Source organism: Volvox carteri (assembly GCF_000143455.1).
Source record: "Volvox carteri f. nagariensis unplaced genomic scaffold VOLCAscaffold_43, whole genome shotgun sequence".
NCBI classification, from domain to species: domain Eukaryota; kingdom Viridiplantae; phylum Chlorophyta; class Chlorophyceae; order Chlamydomonadales; family Volvocaceae; genus Volvox; species Volvox carteri.
The window spans coordinates 99,993-121,134 of record NW_003307586.1 but is presented as its reverse complement, the minus strand read 5'-3'; the positions used below and the strand labels follow the sequence as shown (position 1 = coordinate 121,134).

Here is a 21,142-nt window from a genome sequence, read left to right as displayed (position 1 = left end):
TTTGACGAATATTTGTTTTTTTATCATTCTTTCATTAGTTATATCAATATATGCATTTAGGACGGTGAGAGACCAGTCCAGGACGAAGAACATTCGAACATAGTGTTAGCGTCCGGCCAAGTGGAAACACCCTGTAAAGCCATAGGAACGCTAATGTTTGGGCTCCGGGCATGCGGAATCAAGATCATTATATTGTCACCGTATATAACACTATATATTTGCTTAAGCTTTACGGCTTTTATGAATTCGGCCAGCATTATCATAATTGTCCTTGCATATAGTTGCCAGCTTTCGTATGCTCGATGTCACACTGACAGACACTGACAGCTGAGATAATGATCGAAACACTACTGCAATGCATGGACTGCAGTGCTATGCATGGACGACAGTTCTATTACACGAAAGCTCTATCTGAAATCGCGGAGACCTGGCACCATATACTGGACATGTCTACATTGGGTACCAGTGTGGTTCCACCCACACTCCTAGATTTATCCGTGGACTGCGTGGGTGGCTTGTTGAGCGATTTTCGAAAGGGTCCTGCCGAGTTTTCGACGAAACCAAGCCCCAAGGCAGACAATCAAGCCATGTACAAAATCGTAGGCAGTCTTTGAACATGCGGCAGCAACAACGCCATGGAGCCTGCAGCCTTTCCCTCTCCCCGCACTCGAAACTAGCCTAGTTTATCAGTAGCACGTGCCCAAACCAGCATGTATGGGAATTATTGGACCAGAAACAACTATAGAGATAGAGACTGTTCAACGAAACGCTATTATGCCTGGCGCCTGCATTACGAACGACCACCACTACATGAGCACCAGCCCCACATCCTGTGGGGCCATGCTGCATCCTCCTGCTAGTCTCCAGTTAAACAAATAGTAATGCAGCTGACCGTCGCCCTGCCCAAACTTCAAATCGCGCAAAAAGCTCTCATTCTGCATTAAATCAAGTGCATTGAAAACATCATAGCCACGAGCAGCCGCCAGGACCATGGCATCCGATACCAGCTGTCGCAAAGGGACGGACAATGCAATCGTGTAGTACAGGTACGCAGCTTTGAGCTCCGTATGCTGAGGATGCCCTAGAATCGAGGACGGCAGCGTGTAGAATGATACCATGTCCGTCACTCGTCCTGGCGCGTCAGGTGATTCCACTACGAAAGTGTTGATAACGCCATCAATATTCTGGAACCTAAACATGGACGTCAGGGAGGAGCGTGCTTGGGCTCGACTTCAGGGAATGGGAAGCATAAGCTTAAGGTGCCAAATGTATATTACAGCTAAAGAAGCGTTACCAATAACCCACCAACAATATCCGCATAAAGTTCAAAGGACAGCACGTTATCTACAAGCTTTTGCAGCTTCTAAATATCAGGTTCCCATGCTCCTGTAGCCCACGTCTCTTGCACTAAGAGGAAGGTTGATGCATCTCGTCAGAAATACCAGCATCTATGAAAAGACCGGTCCGCAATGTTCGTTCAACCACGCGTACCAATGAGTAACCTCCGCAGGCGTGAACATGGGAGCAAGCTTGTAAAGGCCCAAGTGAGCGTTCAGCAACTCGACGAGCTGCACATCATTGCACACACTGACAGTTAGACATGATGAAGGACATGGGAATGAATTTTTTTTATAAAGGATTTACCCCTGTAAAGGAGAGAATGAAATATTACAACGGAGACACCGCAGTGCATCGCACAACGACCGCAGGGCTACACGCACACAGGAGTTCCTGTGGCCCGCCACCATCAGAATGCACACTTCAGACTGCACACTTCAGTTTCCTCCCACTGATCCCTACTTGTCAGTTGGCTTCCTGCCTGGCAACTTTCTAATGATACAGCGGGACGAGGTAGCGCCCAAGCTGCCGCTTCCGATTCACATGCGAGATTCTTTACCTGTGGCGTGTCGTCTTGCCGGCACTCACGCAGTCCAGGTGTAGCCGTTGTTCCGGGCAACTTGAACAACTTAATCGTCCGCGCCATCGTCATGCGAGGCTGCATCGGAGCACACAAAGAGTACCGAGGCATAAGTACCTAGGGAAAACAGCCGAAAGCCCAGTATGAAGGATTCCCAAGCTTATAAATACTTGCGCGTCATCATAACGGCAGAGCCAGAAGCCAGTCAGACATGGGAATATTATATAACAGCACTGCGCACTAAAACATTTATGTTTCGAACGCTTTCGAGCTCCCTTCTGCTCGTTAAGAAATTTAAATCGACACGAGATTACTGTAAGAAGCCCAGCCGGAAACCACACAACGGCATAGTGTCCTGACTCAACCGTGCACTGTGCAACGCATTTCAACCCCAACGTTTATGACCGTGCAAGTGTATACGTACAGATTGTACAATATTACTTATTATAGGTATGGTAGCGGGAGGTACAAAGCCCAGCGGAAACCCATACTCCGTGCTAGCCCCCTTGTATGCGCTTTAGTCCAGCTATGTGTATCATTACTGTATTCTTTTAAGGTGATTTCTGGACGTAAAATCTGCACCATAACAGGTGGATTCAGTCACTTCCTGCTTATTGCGCTGTATCACGAGATATGGGCTTTGGAGGCTTGTCCTGTAACGAATTGTTGCGAAAAATGTCATCATAAATTTGGACACGACCCTCACAGGACGACACACGCAACAGATCCCAAGATATATTCTTATTGCACACACAAAATTCGTTACAAAGGCAGAGCCTGTACGGAAAACGAAATGTGGGTGTAAAACGCTAAAGATAGGAATACGCTTTTCGTATACGCTTCGCACTTTTCATGTATACACGTAAGTTTCGTACGTGTTTAAACATACAATGGCACGCCTACTTGCGCATGAGCAGAATATCCTTGCCAGACAACCGAGCATGCCTTGCACAATCGGGCCTTACTAGCTGGCCAAAAAGCAGGAAATCGTTACGCACAGCATACCAACAACACAATGCAAGGAAAGCAGTAATGCACGGCCCTAACCCCCCAGGACGGCAGAAAGCGAGCACTCACCGCAAGCCGTGAAAAGCCGACGTCAATGAGCTTCCGCGGATTTAAAGACCGGTGGTAATACCGGCAAGTAGCTACCGGCTTGGGTAGGAGAACACCAGCTGTATAAGCAGCCTGCCAAATGTCGCACTTGTTAACTCGCCTTGTAATTTCCTGAAGGGCCACACGGCAACCCCCACAAGCGCTGGTAATGTCTTGAACCACGCACCCTGGCGACAAGCAACAACCAAGTAATCTCACACCAGCCCAACCAAGCTGCTGCATAAGCCAACGCTCCTTCTAACAAACCCTTCCATTCTGTACATCAATGCTATCACAACTTGCCTTTATGAGGACGGGCGCAAGCCGCTTTGCGCGAAGTTTCTTATGAACACAGAGGAAATTAATTTCCACCATTGCCACTGTTTTGGTATTCACACGGATGTTCGCTGGGATAGCCGAAATGAAGCCGACAAGCTTCCGTGATGCCTTCACACGAACGCCAATCAGCCACTCCAACCGGTGGCCGGGGCAGAGCAAGCACCACTTCAAGAAGGACGCCGAATACTTGAACCTTTGACAAGGTACAAGCAATAACCATCAGTGGCTGGGGACGTTAACCCGTTACTGGCATGCTTTTGAGATGATGCCGACGCAAAACAATTACATACAGCTAACAAAAAAACATATCAACCAAACTACCGAGATCATTCATTATCCGTCTGGCTTCAGGTGCATGTTGCCCTTGTATGTGGGACTACAGACAAGCATTGGTGCTGTATGGGCCGGGCATGATGAATGTGTTCGGGGTTGGACAAGATGCGACTTACCCTTAGGAACTGTTCCTGCTGACTCCTGAGTAGCCCATGCTCTCTGCCTTCCTTTCATTAACATAAAGATAACATGTAAACTCACCTGAACATGTTATCATCATCCTCAACATAGTTATTACTTAACAACTCGTACACCTGAAAAGTACAAAGCAAAGATAATCCGCATTTGATTAATACAAGTATCATACCCTGCGTTATGTCACCCTGCTCAACGGTCGTACAGAAAAAGTTAACCCCAAATTGCAGAATTTGCTGCTCACCTCTTGCACGACCGCATCCTCGTTCAGGTTGCACACGCACCACTCAAAACTGCCAGTTTACAACCGTATTTGATGTATTCGTCAAGTTAGCGAGGTGCAGTGGAGCTACGTTTTAACCAAAAAGCATAGGTCGTCAGCGCCAATAGCCCCAGGCCAGGTTACTTTTCATTTGCTTGGTATTAGGTAAATATACACTGAAACGTTACATGTAGTCTGTCAGCCAAGCGACCGCTAGATAGATACGTGCTACGACATGTCTTGCGGGTATTTACAAGTGCATGCGCCAGTACTAATGCATAAATTCCGTGCTACCTCCAGCGCATAGTCCTACATGTCACAACCTCCACCTCCTCGAATTAACATAAGTTATCTCGTTGCAAGCTTGGGCCTAGTGCCAGTTGGCACAGTAAACAAACTTACCTGTCTGGCAAGCAGTAAGGCTGAGCCTGCACATCGTCGACGGCTCTAGGTGCCGCGATGGGACCCTCCTCAATCTGCATCGAGACAAACTGCTCAGGCGAAAATATTTCAGATACATCTTTGGTCCAGGTTGCGTACCTCGCCACCTTCGTTAAATTGCGTTACAGGCTGGGTCTCCCAGAAAACATACTTTTCTTTCGCCTACAAAGCATAGCAGCTATGGAACAGCTAGGAACGAATGTTATCGAAGAGCATTATGGACATTAACATACCTTTCGACTCTCTTCCACCTGTGTGAGCATTGTTGCCATACCTTGACGGCTCACTTTCCGCTGTTCCATACTCCAAAATTGAAATAGGGATGGGACGTCAATGAGCGCTATATCAACCCTTCCGTACTTTTCGGACTATTGGATCTCTGGAAGCTCGTAGCCTCTATGTATTTAACCTGACGTGTATGTTAGCTACACATGCTAGAGAAGGATCGCCCACATGGCGAAGTGACACCAGCCTTCAAACGACAGAGAGTATACCAGCTATTGTTTCCATACAACCCATATTATTGTTTTTAGCTACCAATGTAGAAAGTATGGAGCTGCAAGATTCAGGACGATAATAAACGAGCGTACGACAAGCGGTGGCGCGGATTTGGCTCAGCGATGACTATGTGAGAACCTATTATGTGATGAGTGTGTGAGAACCTAATTCGACAATTCTAGTGAAAACCACTACGAATACCCGCTTAAAGCTTATTATGAGACAAGAAAGAACACTTACAGGGTATTTCCACTAGACCGCACACTAACATTAAGTTCAAAAAATCTCACACCTGGCTCAGCAAATCATGCAAGCGATAAGAAACTAGTTAAATACATGAATAGAAAGTAAAAGTTCTTTAAAAAAATCGCGTAAAGGGGCTCCGTACGCGAAAAGCCGAAGGGCCCAGTGGAAACGCCTCGGACACTAAGTCCGCCTTAGTGGCACACTAGTTATCAGGGCCTCAGACCTGCTGATAACTTTCAAAGTGGACATTAACTTCCGAGCGGGAAAATTCATAGTCAGCCATTTTCCTTCTTCAAGGACCTACGTTGGCTTTTGTATTTTCCTTTATCCACAGCCGCAAATAGCCCGCTAACCAGTGGAATTCACAGCAGGACCGGTCGAATTGCCCACATTCCAGCAATTCGCCGACCAAACTGTAATGATTTGCGCATTAAATTACACCCACTCTTATTATAACAATGGTTTGGTGCCTTTATAGCAACCTGTCGTATGGTTCCGGGGCGCTTAGTGGAAACACCTGTCCACTGCCACACACTAAGTCCACGTTAAAGATAATGTCCAAAAGTTAGTGTGCGGCCTAGTGGAAATACCCTGTGTGCGGCCTAGTGGAAATACCCTGTATTCATCAAACAAATTGGAGGTTGGCGCACTCCTGGCGGAGAACCGTAAGGCCTAGTGGAAACACCCCGTACACTAAGTCCACACTAGCGCGTCACAAAGTTAATCGGACCTCAGACCTGCCAGTAACTTTCAATCCTAGCACTAATTATTTGGTGGGCAACTTTTAGGAGCTGGTTTGTGCCTTCTGACCACAGACCTTTGACATGAGCAGCTATTTTTTTTCCTTCCTGCAAACGCCGCGTTGACCTGCAAACGCCCTACACCGACAGCCTCAGGAGGCCGCAAATTTGCAATGGAGCCCGCGTTTAACAGAAAAAGCCTACGATCCATATTATGTTATGCGGACGTCTCGCACACACTAAATTTGTGGGCGAAGTTCGCTTCCTAACAGGGTGTTTCCACTTGAGCGCACACTATCTTCGGTACATTATGGGCTAGTGTGGACTTAGTGTAGTGCAAGTGTGACGGTGTTTCCACTAGGTGCACTAAGGAGCGCCGAAACCAAAATGGTATCGTATTTTGCATGTTTTAGCGCCAGGTATTAATTGCTTGTTTTTGCATGTGGTGGCACCCAGCAGTCGGAACTTAGCGAGAGATGTCAACTGTTATGGCTATCAGGCCAGGTAATACCTGCCAAAGATAGCGCTCGCTATCTGGGCTTGGTACACGGGCCATAACGGCCTTTTTGTGCGTGCCGTCAGCAGTTATGTGATACAGGTCGGTCCGCTATGTTTTCCTTTGGCGCAAAGCTGGACAAAATGAAGCTGTTTGCCCCCGACGTGCGAATGCGGTGCTTTGCAACCCAAGTCCGAGCAATTATGTTGTATGGCTGCCAGGTGTGGGGCCCTTTTGCGCTGGCAGAGGTCGTGGACAGGGCGGGAAGGCGGCGGGATAAAGCCAACCTTGCGGAGGGCATGTTCGAAGCCTGTTTGAAGGATAGTGCAGTCCAGCTGCAGATTTTATTCATGAGGCAGGTAGTGGGGACGGCACGGCCATCCCACAGGCTGTTCTATGCAGAGCTGGCTGACCTCCCCTTACAGTATTATATGGTGAAACAGATCCTCCGTTTCTGGAACCGCCTTCAAAAACAAGGTGGGGTCCATTGCTCATGCAGTTTTACGGCAGGAGATAACCCATGCCCTGACCAACCCGGAATGGGAGGGTTGGGGAACCTCAATGTTACGACTGCTTTCTTTCTTGGAGTGCAATATTTGGAGCGGAATACCGCAAGGAGTCATGGGGTTAAAGGAGCGTGTTGACTGGTTGTTGAGTAGGCCTCTACCCGAAGGAGCGATGATAACGGCACTAAGAGGGCGTTTGATGAGCGGCTGGGACCATACGCGTCTGACTGCCTTGCCAGAGGAGTACCCATCAGATGGGAAGCAACCGGGAGTGCAAATGGCGAAGTATAAGCACTGGATGGGGCTGCCCTTTTCGGAGCCGCAGCCGTCATGTGGCCAACACATGATAAGGTTTTCATTCCTCGTTTAGCACATCGTAAGCTAATGCAGTTTCGTTTATGTTGCTGGGCTCTGGAGGCAAACAGAGCACGAAGAGGCAAGTACCATGTCCCCAGGGGGCAGCGGTTTTGCCGCTGTTGTGGTACTAATAGCCGAATCGAGGATGAAGAACACGTGTTATTGGAATGCCCAGCCTATAATGATATTCGTGCTGAAGAGGGATTCGATCATCAACAGAGCATGTTGGAGGCCATGAAATGGGAACCAGCACGTCTGGCGAGGATGTTGGAACGTATGTGGGCTCACCGAAACTCAATTACCCCCTTTGGACGCTAGTCTGGGCTGAGAGTGCGGTGTTTCCTGTTCTCCGTGGCTTTTAGGCGTTGTAGTATTGCCCTTGGGCCTTCGGCTCGTATGGGTAGTTTTACAGGTATGGAGTCACGCACCCCCCAACCATGTAACACACACACTCACACACTTCTCCAAGTGCCTTTGTGAGTACATCTGCAACCATCCACTCCGTTGGGCAGTACTCTAACTGAACCTCCCCACTATTTACTCTTTCCCGAATGATATGGTGCTGAACGTGCTGAATGTGCTTCGACCGGGCAGACGTAATCGGATTGTTCCCCAAGCTCAGCGCCCCCTGGGAGTCTATCTGGATCTTAATAGCACTCTCTGGCAAACCCAGGCCGACTGCCAGTTTGCGAAGCCACAAAGCCTCACGAACCGCTGCCGCTGTAGCTTGGTACTCGGCCTCCACAGATGAAGCGGCCACTGTACGTTGTAGCTGGCTTTGGTGGCTAGGCTGGTGGATCGGGTCGTGACCTAGTCGTGTATGGTGGTGGCTAGCTGGTTGGAGAGCACCAACCAGTCCAACCAGTCCAATCGGTGGAAGTACCTTGCGTTTTGTACGGAGTGCAGAAGGTGCCAGGTGAAGAGGTGTTCCCAGCCCCATGAACCCGGGACCTGAACCATGCACACGTGTATTTATCCAAAGGCCATGCGGTGGTGCATTTACTCACAGCCGTCGGTAGAGAGCACCTTGTCCGCTCTGGCTGATTAGCAGCGGTCAGGGGTTTGCCGGCGGGGTCAACAATCCGCCATGACCCGGTGATGCAGCGTATGTTGGCGCAAGCCCTTCAACTTTCATTCGCAGGTGACGCCCCGGTGGAACCCAGGGTGCCAATGCCGGCAGTTTGCAGGTGGTATAGCTAAACGCTGCAGGCTTGGCGGCTCCGGAGACTGCGCAGGAAAGGGTGCAGGGTGTTCGCTGGCTATTTATTGGGCTTCTTCTTGACGTTCCAGTGTAGCGAGCTGGCCTGTGAGCAAGGGTTCTACGTGATGCTGTCACAGGTACTGGGGAGCGAGATTCCCATTAAGGGTATTGTGGTACAGCATGCAGCCGGCCCAGTACCGGATGGAGTGGTGGCACACCGCCCATTATTCTACATAGAGACGCGATGGGTTTAAGGCCAATGGCCTGCAAGGTTTTACAGAGCGTCTACAGGTGTTGATAGCTGAGCTGCAACGGGCGTAACCCATAGCTGGGTGTTGCGATGGCACTTCTTATGGCACAGAGCCTCCAGCCTGAAGTGCAACAACCGCCTTTTTCGGGGAGTCAAGCGTGGAGGCAATTAAGGAATGTGGTCGTTGGAAATCCGAGGCAGTAGGCAGGTACATCTTGCCACTCGCACAAGTGCGCATGCGAATTGAGTCGCACATGCTGGCAAGCCAACATGGGTAAGGGAGGTCTCTGGATGCGGGCGCATGCTGCGGTCCGCAGCAGACCCATCGCGGAAGGGGACCCCGGCAGTCGCGAAGACGCTTAAGGGAACCCAGGGTGCTTATTGCCCTTTCCTCTGTTGGCACACCCCAAGCACCTGGGACGTTCGTGTGGTTGGTGGGCTGGGCATTTCGCGAGGTTTCTGTTTGTTATGAATCTTAATCATGGCACATTGAAAGCGGGCGGACTAGTAGTTACAGGAATGCCGTATTCCTTAGCGACGCGTGGTAAGGCCCACCGTAAGACCTAAAAAGTTGTATTTGCCAAATTCATAAACGTGCAGAGACGCACAGTAAATACACAGGCGCGGACTATGGATAACACGTTATACTTCGTACTCGACATTATGTATACCGTTTTTAGAAGCCGTGAAGCTTCCTCAAAGGCTCCTTTAATGCACTTCAGCGCTGCCCGTCTGTCCTACGCTATTTCATGGTTTGTCTTCATGCCGTAGAAAGCAGAAGCTCGTGCTGGCCTCAGCGGCTGCGGGGTTCTACTGCAAGGGACAAACATGCAATGTCACAGAGGCCAAGACAAACAACAAAGACCAAGAAACATGGGACAAAAAATGATCTCCAAGACAGTCATATTGAGGTATGTGCTTGTTTACACTCCTACGTCGGTTCTTTGCTGCCCTTGAGCATCTTCGGCTTTCCTGCAGCAGGCGGTGATTGAAGATGTGCAGCCCTGGAAAAACATGTTCCGCCCAGCATGCTCTTTGCCACCAAAGGAGAATAGTTTCACCTTGGAAGTGAGGAGCGCCAGCCGTTCTGCATTGCTGTTGCTGGACGAGTTGGGTGCGTTATAGTTTCTACACGTACGCAGGATGAATCTCTCTCAGCTGCTATGGAGAGCATCTTATCCTCTCTCACGGTGTCGGACCCTCATGAGGAAGGCAATCCTCTTTGTTACGTCAGTCCCGGTTTCCTGTCCATGACTGGGTACAATGAGGACGAGTGCCTGGGAAGGAATTGCAAGTTTTTGCAGGTGGGGTTCGTTCGGTGTTGTTTGTTCTCGCTTTGGATTCCACGGCACGGGGGGGACGTGTATATCCATCGAGGCCATCGTACCCAAGCGTAGTGCCAAGGGAAGAAGCCAAGGGAGTACCTTATATCTGTGCGCTGTACCCAACCCTGCTGCATTGCTACGCAACATTTCCGTGTTGAACGAATGACATATTGCCTCATTGTGACTTGCGGTTGGCTTCATCGACTATTACATTGAGTGAGCAAGCATAACCTTACAAATCTCCTTATGAATATCAGCTTTGTGCCGTGGGCCCCACCACTTCCTTCAGGATGGTAAGCTTGACCCTTCTACGCACGAAGCGCTCCGTTCCGCCATCAGCGAACGACGCTTTGCAACGGTGGAGGTGACCAATTTTCGCAAGGGTGGCCGGCCCTTTCAAAACTTGCTCAGCCTTTTGCCAGTGTTTGGCGAAGACGGCGCCTCGCTACTGCATTTTGTGGGTGTCCACTGCGACTTGGACGAGCGCCGGCGGCGGGGCGAGACTGTGGACGACGCATTCGTGGCGAAGTGGGAGGAGCACTTGAGGAATTGTCTTTCTGCTTTCGCAATTGTGGATGTAAGTAGAGTCGGCTCATCCGGCTGCCTCGAGATAAGCCAAGCTCAGTCACAGCCCCCAAAGCTCACAGGAGGTGCTGACGGCATCAGTAGCTTAGCCACCGCTGCTGTACCCACGGCCCCACAGCCAAGTGCGGCGCTTTGTGCAGTCTCTCCCGGTTTTACTGCCTTAACTGGGTACAGCCAGTCGGAAGTCATGGGCTGGAACATGCTGTGCCTATGTGGTCCGGAGACAGCGGAGAAGGAAATGCGCAAGCTCATCACCTCTCAGTGGGCGCACTCATCCGTAGCTGTTAAGATGCTGTGCTACAAGCGCGATGGCACTCCCTTTTGGGCGCTGGTGCTGAGCTGCCCGCTGTCCAGCAGCGTCCATGCGAATGGGGCTCGTGGTGCAGGAGCGGCAGCCAGTCAGGCTACAACGCAGACACCGAGTCCTGTAGCCAAGACGATCGCAGTGAAGCCCACCTCGGGCCGCTATAACCAGCCACAAGGCATCAGGGCCGGTGGACTGGGACTAGGACTGGGGTTTTTCGGGGGTTTGACGCCTGGTGGGGTTCCGGGGGGTGGCCTGCTTAGCGCCTGGAGCACGCACGGTGGAACGGTTTCAGGAGCGGTGGCTCAAGGAAGCAGCCCTTCTGGATCATTTTTTGTTAAGTACTGCCTGTGTTGTATTATCGACATCACTGCACAGCGATTAAAGAAACTTGCCGGGGGCAAGTACGTGCTGGGCAAAGTGATTGGTGCGGGGGCCTTTGGTCTGGTGCGCATCGGAAAGAACACTGCCACAGGTAAGCTCCTTCTTTGCTCCCTCTTTAAGGTGGTGTCCAAATGTGTTTCATTTCGTTCCATAATGCGTGAGCAGCGTGTATTTGGTCACATCAAACCATAGACGCTATTGCATTGCCTGAAAGTATCCAGCTGTACGCGCATGTGTGGTTTTGCATGCGCCCATGTTCTGCCACGTTTGGCCGTCCATATGTAAATCCCAGGAGTCGAGCTTGCCTCTGCGGGTTCTCATAATCTTTCGTCCGTGTGTGCCTTGGCGGCGCCTTACAGAAGAGCTGGTGGCGATCAAGAGCGTTGACGCAACACGGTTCCGAAATATCACCGAGATTGACCAAATCCAGGAGGAAATGTCGGTCTTGTCCTCCCTGAAGCATCCGAACATCATACGCCTATACGATGTACACTTCCAGTCCAATACGTTTTTCCTCATTATGGAGTTTGCCGGTAACGGCTCTTTGGTGCATTTCATGCACACCCACGGAGATCCCGTTAAGCACTCGCTGGACGAGGCCACTGCAGCGCGCGTGTTTGTGCAGATGGTTTCGGCGCTGGACTATTGCCACCGCAGGTTGGTCAATAAGAGGACATGGTTGCCTGACTGATGTAACAGGAAAGTCACTCGCTCTGGTCTGGTGTTATTTTGATGAGGGGCGCGTGCTCCAGCCTTGAAGGTGCTGTACCGCGCAAGCACTAATTATGTGCAACAGTGGCCTTGGAGTAGTGCAGATTTTCGTCAGCACTGATATATTTGTGCTGGTCTCGTTAGTCAGTGTTAGCGCTATGGGAGGGTCCATTTATTGCAAATCTTAATTTATGTGTTTAAATGCAGGCGCGTTATCCACCGCGACCTGAAGCCTGAGAACATCCTCATGGATGAGTACTACAATCTAAAGATTGCGGACTTCGGGCTGGCGGCCGTTGCGGCGCCATTCAGCGGCGGCCTTACTCTGCAGGTGATTGTGTATCGAGATATGTATTCAGGTATGAATATGACCCGCATCCGTGAAAGTTCCATGTAACGTTCTGCCTCCGGTGCAGTGTGGCACACCTGAGTTTACGGCACCGGAGATCACTGTGGGCCGGGAGTACGATGGCCCCAGCGTGGACATATGGAGCATGGGCGTAATCCTGTACGAGGCCCTGTGCGGGGCCCTCCCTTTCAAGGGCACCACCCAAGCTGGCCTTTTTAAAGCCATCCAGCGGTAAGAAAATGTCTGCCGGCCACATCAGGTCAATTGGGTTGAAGTCAAGAACATAACGCCATTTCACCGCCTCTGATTTACCCACCGTTCCATTTCTCGAACAGCCCAACCCACACCAATGTTGCAGGGGGAGTTTCGACCCTCTACCCATGTACATCAGCTCCGAATGCAAGGACCTGGTTCGGCGGATGCTGTTGGTGGACCCTCAGGCGCGCATTACTATGGATGAGATCTTGCGCCACCCCTGGGTTGCTAAAGCGATGGCCAGCGACGGAGCTGACGGAAGGGTGGCAACGCCCACAATGGGGCCCAGTCCCACGACCGGCGGGTCTGGACCAGTTGGCTTGTCCGGTGGAGGTGCAGGTGGGGCCGTTGTTGCCACTCTCCTGCACACCTTTTACACGCAGAATCCGATAGTCTCGCGTGCAGAGAAAAGCTGGATTGAATTTCGGTATGGTTTTTCCAGACTATGTACTGATGTGCTAGGCTGCTGCTGGCTAAAGCGTGTGCAAAAATCTCCGTACATGGCGTTCCCTTTGTTTCTGCCACAGATGCACCATCGCGCATACGGCTTCAGATGGGTAACGAGGCTGCATCGAACGATGATGATATTTCCTGCGGTGGTGTTGGCGATAGTGACAGCAAGGGGAAGGATGTACAAGCTGGCTTGGCCGCCGAACGTGACAGTTGTGCTACGGATGGATCGGAAGCACGTGTCGGCATCACTGCTAGCGACAGCGATGGGTCTGGCCATCAGAGGGTCTTCGCCCAGGGATCAGTTGTGTCGTCACCTTGCGCTGCGAAGGCGGCTAATGTCCTGGCCTCATCATCGGTAGACGGTGACTCCATGGAGCCACCCGTCCCGGGCTCACCAGTGGCTCTATCAGGGATGACCAGCGCTGCGGACAGCTTGCACGACTCCGTCAAGCTTGTCCTCCCAGCCCACGTTAACAGAGGTGTTCAGGCGCGGCGTTGACACAGGACCGGCCTTTGTACAATAGCCTAGGAACACGGCGGATGTTCTTGCCGTACATTTACACAACCGTATCCCACTGTTGTGCCAATATCATAGTCCGTCTGTCCGCACGAACGTTTTATGTCGCAAGTACCTTGGCAGTCGCCATGTCACATAATGTGTCTCACCATGCCCCGCAGATGACCCTATCCTCGCGGCCCTGCTGCGGCACGCACACGCTGGCGCAGATGTGAGCTCGTGCACGGCGTCCCGACCCAGCGAGGGTGAGGACGCGGATTTGCACTTGCAGCGCAGCGCAGCTTCCTACTCGACCAACGTGCCACACGGCGCCAGCATGGGTGGAGCGGCTGGTCCACGCCGCGATGGCGCTCCTGGGTCTCGTGGCGGCATCAGCCGGAGCATAGGCGGAGCTTCCTCGGTAGCCGGGGGAAGCTTGCATGGCCAAAACCAAGCAAATGGGAAAGCGCGCGGGAGCATTCTTTTGCCTACGTTGGGCACAACGAGCGGAAATGCAGCTGGGATCAGCATTATCGACAGGTGCGTTCTCCTGGTCTGTGCAGCATGCTGTGTGAGAGCGGCAACGTCTGGCTGTTGTGGCCCCTGCGGTTACGACGTCATATCGTCAGCACCATTGCATCAGTTGCAAACTGTACGTAGCAGCAATAATGGAATTCAATCAGTGGGGTGTATGAACGCCGCCACGTTCCCGCAGTAGTTGCCACATTCCCAATGCAAATCTGATGCTCACGGAAGCTGCTCGGTCAATCAAGCAGCCCGTAACGGTTGCGTATCTCCTTACCAATCCAGCAATCTGTTTGAGTCCTTTGAATATTGTACGAAAATGCAGGTTGATATGTGTCTTTGGCTCTCGACGAATGCCTGGGTATATCACGGGATCATACTACGCTTCAATTTGCCACTTGGAACATTTAGGTTGCGAACAGGTTTTGTTAGGCAGGAGTTCTTTGTTAGTTATGGAATCATTCCTTCGTTCTGTAGCTCTGGAACTCTGTACGTCGCTTTCCGAGGAGGGCTTCAGGACGTGAGAACGCATTTCTGACTAGGCTTCGAAGTTTTGACTGCACTGCTGTACGTGCGCCTATGTTTATAATTGCGCTGCAGGAGGATGCACGAACCGACTTGGCTTCGTTCTCCTGCTCGGACTGGTCAGGCCGGAGGTACAGGGCGGGTCACCAGCACCATGACAGCGTCCATCGGCGGTCGTACGCAGCCTGGAGCATTACAACAACCTGGCTTACCTGCCACAACCATAACATCCGCCCTCGGCGGGAACATGCATTCCATCGCTGAAGGGAGCGGCAGGCAGCTCCCACCCATCCAAGCCAATCGAATGCCGGGGAAGAAGGCAAGCTGGCTGACAATAGATTCCCGGTAGCTGCTTAACAGTAAAAGATTCGAGTGCGTTGGCTGCGACAGCGGAGCCGAAATGGGCACCAAGGCATTCGGCAGCTGATTTGCTGCGCCTGGAGCTTTTATGATGAAAAGTGTGCAAATGCGGGCGTCACCTATGTGAACGTTTGCTGACTCGCTTAAGCTGACTCTCCTGGTGATTGATCTTTCGGCCGAATGCATGGCCCCAAAAGGATTTGGTGCAGAAGGATTAGGATCATCAGGATTATATTGTTCCGTTGTCAAACCGGTTACAATGTTGGAAGCCTATGTAGGTATCACCGTACCTGCATAAGTGTGCAACCCTTAGAAGGGGGCCCCAGGGGAAATGTTTTCTGATCATATCCTTTATTTAATCATTCAGACCAGCTGGACTGAAGAACTGGCTCAGCTCTACGGTTCCTTAGCTGAATTTTGCCGTACATGCATCATTGTCCACCAAATCGAACCCTGAAACCACGGCTTCTTTAATACAGTTACAGTGCCCGCACAGGCGAGGGCGGGCCATGGACCCAATAGTATCGTTTTTCCACATGAAAGGAAACGTTCACTACTGCACCGGCATCGAAGTGAGGCATTTGCCCCTGCGTTTCGGACAGTCATCTCTGCGTTCGTACATATTTCAGCGTGTATAGTCTCTTCATGACCGCGTGGGGCCAGCCTACGGCTAAATGCTCTCAACCACGGCAATCAGCTATCCCTCCTACCAGCCTGCAAACCCAGTATTGCAGCCAGTGGCATCATCAAAGCCACCATCCTTGTGCACCAGAATTATGAGGTGTCACAGCGCTTTTGGCAATTCTGCCGCTGGGCTTGGTTGCCAGCTAACATTTCGTTAGCAATGCCTGGAACTCGGCCGGGTCCACCATGTAGCACCACGGTATGGTTCCAGGAGGGTAGATATCATGGCTTGGGAACGCTATCTTGAGGGGGCCTTGGTCGCACCATCATTTGTCTGCCAAGCCCACCTTCACTCACGGACAGCTCTTTTACATTCCTAGGTATCTCTTTATTTCCGCAGGCCAGTACCCCGCTTGCTCCAGATGGTTTTCCATCCTTCAAATGGAAGTCACAGGTCCTTTGCAGGGAGTTCACACGAGAGAGCCACAACACCCAAGTACGTGACTGCATGTTGCCCTGCTGATTCTGTCGCCACTGTGCCGAGCGCCCCATCACAGTGCAGGTGCTCGGCACATCCACGCGAGATAACCCCACGCAGGTGTAACTTCTTTGAACGCCACTCACATTCGCCATCCACATAAGTGATTAGGGTAATTAAGGTGATTAGTGGTGGGCTGGGAAAGCCAGGGACCAAAACTGAAACACCGTGCGAGGGCCGGGCTTGCATAGCACAAGTCCTAGCACAAGTCCTAGCCTTGTGTGCTCCCTACCCTAATTAAACGGGACGCAGTCACTTAGCAGCCTCCGCCCACAAACACCAGCTAGGGCAAAGGCCCCATGCAGTCCCCAACCCTCCCACTCAACAGGAAACGGCCGAGATGTCCCGGACCGGGGAAGCCTCCTGCAGCAATAGACAGGGATAAACAAAACTTAGGGAAGGTGTAGAGAGCTAGAAACCAGAAGACGCCTCTTAGCAACCCACAGACTACTACCTCCACTCCCTTCCTGGGCTGGTCAAGGGACGATGCAATGAAAACCCAAACCCGAAACTGGGACAGCGCAACAGCCTGCTCAACAACGCGGATACCAGGGGTAGGCGGGCAAAACCGCTAACAGGAGGTCTCCGCAGTGACACACAGCTCACAGCTTCAACAGAAGTCAACAGGGGGAGGACAGTAGCCCGCTCGGCACCTCCCCTTTACTGTTGCTAGGCAGGATGTATGTATGTGGAGGCCGATACAAGAGAGCCCTAGACCAAACCATGCATGGTCTATGCAAGCCGAGGGCCATAGACCCGTAAAGGGAGCTTGGTAGAAAGTAAAAAGAACGGAGACAAACAGCTTAGCCCAAGCGCTTAATTAAAAGCTCTCAGTTAGGACCAGTACTTGGGGAATATGTTCCATTATTTATCACTTCTAAAGACCCTGGTAATCATCTTGTGTTTCTGGTGAAGCAGCTGGCCGCGTTTATTGCGGCTTTGCAGGATGACCGGTGGGGGTAGTGGCTTGCTGTGCATAACGAGCGTGAAGGAGAACGGTAGTGCGCAGTCTGCAGCATAGGAGGCGCCAGCGTGTGTGCGTATGTGGAAGTGTTACGTGGGTGGATATGGACAGCTTGTTGAGACGGCCGGATGCACATCACATCCGTTTACACGTTCGTTAAGAAGGGAAAATGCATGGCGCCCCGGCACTGTCGACGACACAAATTTTTTTTGGAACTGCGGTGTCACTTTAGGGCACGGTTGTGCAGTGAGCGGCGGGGATGTAGGCAGGTCTTTTGGCGCCAAAACAAGCGGGCGGCTGTGGTGAATGCAAGTTGAGACCAGTCTTTCCTTAAAGAAATCAACGCACGCTGCTTGAGGGCCCTGCGAAACACACCTGATGCGCCAGCAACATGCAGCAACCGTTGCGCGTCTTAATAATAGCGCACTGCTATCATCAGCCTGCCACGCCGACAGAAGCTGCATGTGCCCAGGTTTATGGCAGCTTGCATAACAAATTGCGGGTGCGACGCGAAGTGCACTCTTGCGTACGGCTTAAGTCGCAAGTCGCAACTCCCAACTCGCAACTCGCAAGGAACTCACAAGATTTCTATTATCCTTTTTACGCGAATACATACGTGAACCACGCCTGTAGGGTGTAAACACAGCGCATTTGTGGCGTCCGCGTCTGCGGGCTATGGCCGATCGCAGGCGCAAATATGCTGAAGTGGCTTGCGGCCTATGTGGCTTCGTCTGTCTGAGCAATGCAATGTAGCTGTTCATACACACAAGCTCACTCAGGCCTCATCTAGTAACAACGTGCAAGTTCTTATCAGTATTTGCTTATGGGCCTTCTGGTGGGGTTCCGACGACTTTCGCCAATTGGGGAGTCTAATGGCAAATTCCCCTGTGGTTGCGGGTTCTGAGCCTGCCCTTGGATTTGCTTGTGGCTGTCTAGGCGACTTGCGTTGTCTGGTCTGGGTGGGAGTCTTGTTTGCCCTCATCGTATTAGGTGCAGTGCACGGCCTGCTGGCCCGCTGGCTGTACTCTTTGTGAGTCTGGAGCCCACTGTAACAACCACACTGCCTCGAGGCATCCCTAGCCCCAGCGGTGAACTGATAGGAACTAGCCTAGTCCGCATAAGTTCCGCACAAGTGCGGGGATGTCCGTAAAAGCCGGGGGCCCCATGGGCGGTAAATCGTTTTTAGGGCGGTTACGTGGTGGACCATCATCGTCCACCCTCGTCCGCTTGAGCATGAAGCGCCTTAGAGCAACGTGCCGGGTCTCCCAGACTTCCGAGAGGAACCTGGCTAGTGCCAGGGGTGGGGCCTTCGGTCATAATCGTGCGCATGTTGCACCCTTGAAACGCGAGGTCACGTTCGTACTTAGCCCATGTACTAGTGTACGCCGGGCATTCCACAAAGACATGCATTTCGTCTTCAACCGCCCCGCAGTCACAAAGCCACCAGGTGCACGCTGTGCACTCATGGCCGTTAGGTCGGTTAATTTCTAACTCCCAACAGCCTAACCGGAAACGTATAAGCATTTGATGCAAACGTTGGGACATGGCAATTTCAGGTGGTCATTATGGATTTCAGCATGAACAATGAACCCTGCCTGCTCCCGCGCCAGTTGCGGGCAAGCAACAGTGAGAGACCGAGCTTTCTATTAGGGCCCGGTGCCTTAATAGGGAGGGGTAGGGTCTGTACAGAGCTTCTGGGTTTCCTCGGTCTTCGTGAACCCTCACCCCAAGAGCCAGTCTTCTTGTGTGTTTCAGGCTCAAACTCACGTGACGGAGCCGGGGGAGGAGAGCGGAACTAGCGGACCTGCGGCTCTCGGCTGCTTAGGAGGGACAGAGGCCCCTTACGCCCCTCTCCCGGGAGGAGCTTAGGTGGTCTTTCCGTTGGGGCTGGGCAGCAGTCCCTGGCCAGTGTCAGGCCCAGTCAAATACTTGCAACACACGCACACGCGCACACGCACACGCACACACACGATATTGAATTGAATTGAATTGCTACAGAGTGGGAGGCTTCTGGGGCATTTGAACATATTGGCACACAAGCTCACGATAGGCCAGCTAAGCTGATTCCCGTGCCTCTGATGCCCTGGTAAAAACCTTCTTGCGGACATAACCCTGCTCAGACGATGCATGGCTAATATCAGGGACGTTCCAATGAGTGCCCAGTAAGTTTGCCAGAGCCAAGGCCAGGTCGGTGAGCAATGGATGGTCATCAGCCTGTACCAGCTCCATAAGCGCTTATGCAACGACTTCATCAAACTTGCGTGGCTTGCGTGTTCCTGATTTGTCCTCTAAGCGGCAGGATATCGCCATTCGCCAGGTGGGAGCATGCACAGTCCTCTCGCAAGGTCTGTGCCCGAAAACTTCAGCTATTTGCGCTTGCGTGTAATTCTCATCGAAATAGAGGTGGCAAACACGTTCGCGCACTCAGCCGGCGGAGACGGGCATCGGCGCGGGGACGGCTGGCATGGCGGCAGTTCAGCTGGAAGAAGAGGAGGACTACTGTGTTATTGTGGAGTAGTCATATAGCGGTGTGTATGTTTGATAGCTGTGTTGAGACATTAGCCCCTTTGTGTTTTTAAGAACTGAGCCGCGAGCGAGGGTGTTGATCGGCGAGCCGTTATCCCCATTGTTGTTTGTTTTACCAACGTGTGTTTTTGTAACAAAGCAAAGGCGTAACCCGGGATGCTCAGTTGGGCCTTGCGTCGTTACATTGCCCCCCCTTTAGCAATGGACGTCCGCGGCCATTATATCGAGCATTGGAGCCATCCCACCTCACGCATTGTGCGCTGGTTTATCCATTACCCATGATATCGCTTTCTGCGATACCTGCTTGTTGTCAGAATCGAACCACCGACCCGAAGATTTCATCGGAAGTCGTGCGGCCCCGTCTCGATACCATTGTAACAAAGCAAAGGCGTAACCCGGGATGCTCAGTTGGGCCTTGCGTCGTTACAGTTTTGCTTTCCTGTTTTGTGGCGATGGCAAACTTTACTGGCATTGCGTCGCGCGACGCGTGGTTTTCGCGATGCAAGCAGATGGCTCGGGTCCAGGACAAACTCCATGGCTTTGTTTATTTCCGTTTACAGCTAGGTTTTCTGTATTCCTATAAGTCTATTTCTGGGCCTGATGCTGTGTCCCGGGACGGTCGCGCTTTCATGGCACCAGCAACTGCGGTGGCGCCTTGCAAGTTCAGCCCAGTTTGAATGCCCCCGCCTTTCTTACGTCCGCTAGTCATTTTCATTGTCGTACAAGCACCCGTAGGGAGAAACTCGCTAGTCATTTTCATCCGTGTCGTACAGGCACCCCTAGGGAGAGTCTCGCTAGTCATTTTCGAACTGCAAATCCGTAATCTCTGTCGTAAAAGGCACTTGTTGGAGATTCTCCCTAGTCATTTTCGCGCGCTTCGGTATTAGTCGTACGAAGACGCCGAGTATATTACTATGCCTTCTACCGGCTTTGCAAATGAACAAAGTCTCTATCAGAATTCTGAATTTCTCGAAATAGTCGCTTACGTGCTGTCCGATTAGCAGTTCATCTTTATTAGCCATGTCTCATTTCACGACTTCGTTTGCAGCAGTTTACGCTGCAACGCTCATCATCCTTGCTGCCGGTGAGATCGGGTTCTACTGCGCATACGTTCTCATCTGTGCTCCTCGTTCACCATGCTTACCTGCATGCGATACCCTCTGTAGTTGATGGCATTCATTAATGTGGAATAGTTTATGTATGCTCTTGAAATTTTTGACAAACAATTCATGGAGCTCTGTCAGCGAGTACGCAACGTCATAAGCCGGTGCAACATACTCGCTTGCTCGATCATGAACGGAGAAAACATCCAACATCATTTGCAGCGCTGGGCGCTGCTGTCCTTCTTATTGGGTTGCTACTATTGCTCATGATAATACCTGGTGAGTAATAAAATGACTG

General features: G+C 51.6%; 3 protein-coding genes across 3 annotated transcripts; 2 read left to right on the top strand and 1 right to left on the bottom strand.

The window, feature by feature from the left end:
- Positions 1-380: 380 nt before the first annotated feature.
- Positions 381-5,054, bottom strand: VOLCADRAFT_106391 (uncharacterized protein). The gene is made up of 10 exons (XM_002954422.1): positions 4,757-5,054; positions 4,623-4,685; positions 4,485-4,558; positions 4,065-4,113; positions 3,887-3,939; positions 3,317-3,545; positions 2,996-3,145; positions 1,898-1,996; positions 1,492-1,568; positions 381-1,191 (listed from the first exon to the last, which is right to left on the bottom strand). Exons 1-10 carry the CDS (start codon positions 4,823-4,825, stop codon positions 807-809), a joined length of 1,248 nt encoding a protein of 415 aa, XP_002954468.1. The 5' UTR covers positions 4,826-5,054; the 3' UTR covers positions 381-806.
- Positions 5,055-9,427: 4,373 nt separating this feature from the next.
- Positions 9,428-10,689, top strand: VOLCADRAFT_76302 (uncharacterized protein; the record flags this gene model as incomplete). Its single annotated transcript, XM_002954472.1, has 4 exons — positions 9,428-9,728; positions 9,796-9,885; positions 9,960-10,121; positions 10,432-10,689. Coding segments are annotated over exons 1-4 (672 nt in total), but the record flags the coding sequence as incomplete, so codon positions are not given.
- Positions 10,690-10,995: 306 nt separating this feature from the next.
- Positions 10,996-15,462, top strand: VOLCADRAFT_82801 (uncharacterized protein). Its single transcript, XM_002954471.1, has 7 exons — positions 10,996-11,506; positions 11,775-12,072; positions 12,334-12,457; positions 12,543-12,706; positions 12,834-13,069; positions 13,258-14,219; positions 14,805-15,462. Exons 1-6 carry the CDS (start codon positions 11,017-11,019, stop codon positions 13,680-13,682), a joined length of 1,737 nt encoding a protein of 578 aa, XP_002954517.1. The 5' UTR covers positions 10,996-11,016; the 3' UTR covers positions 13,683-14,219; positions 14,805-15,462.
- Positions 15,463-21,142: the final 5,680 nt, after the last annotated feature.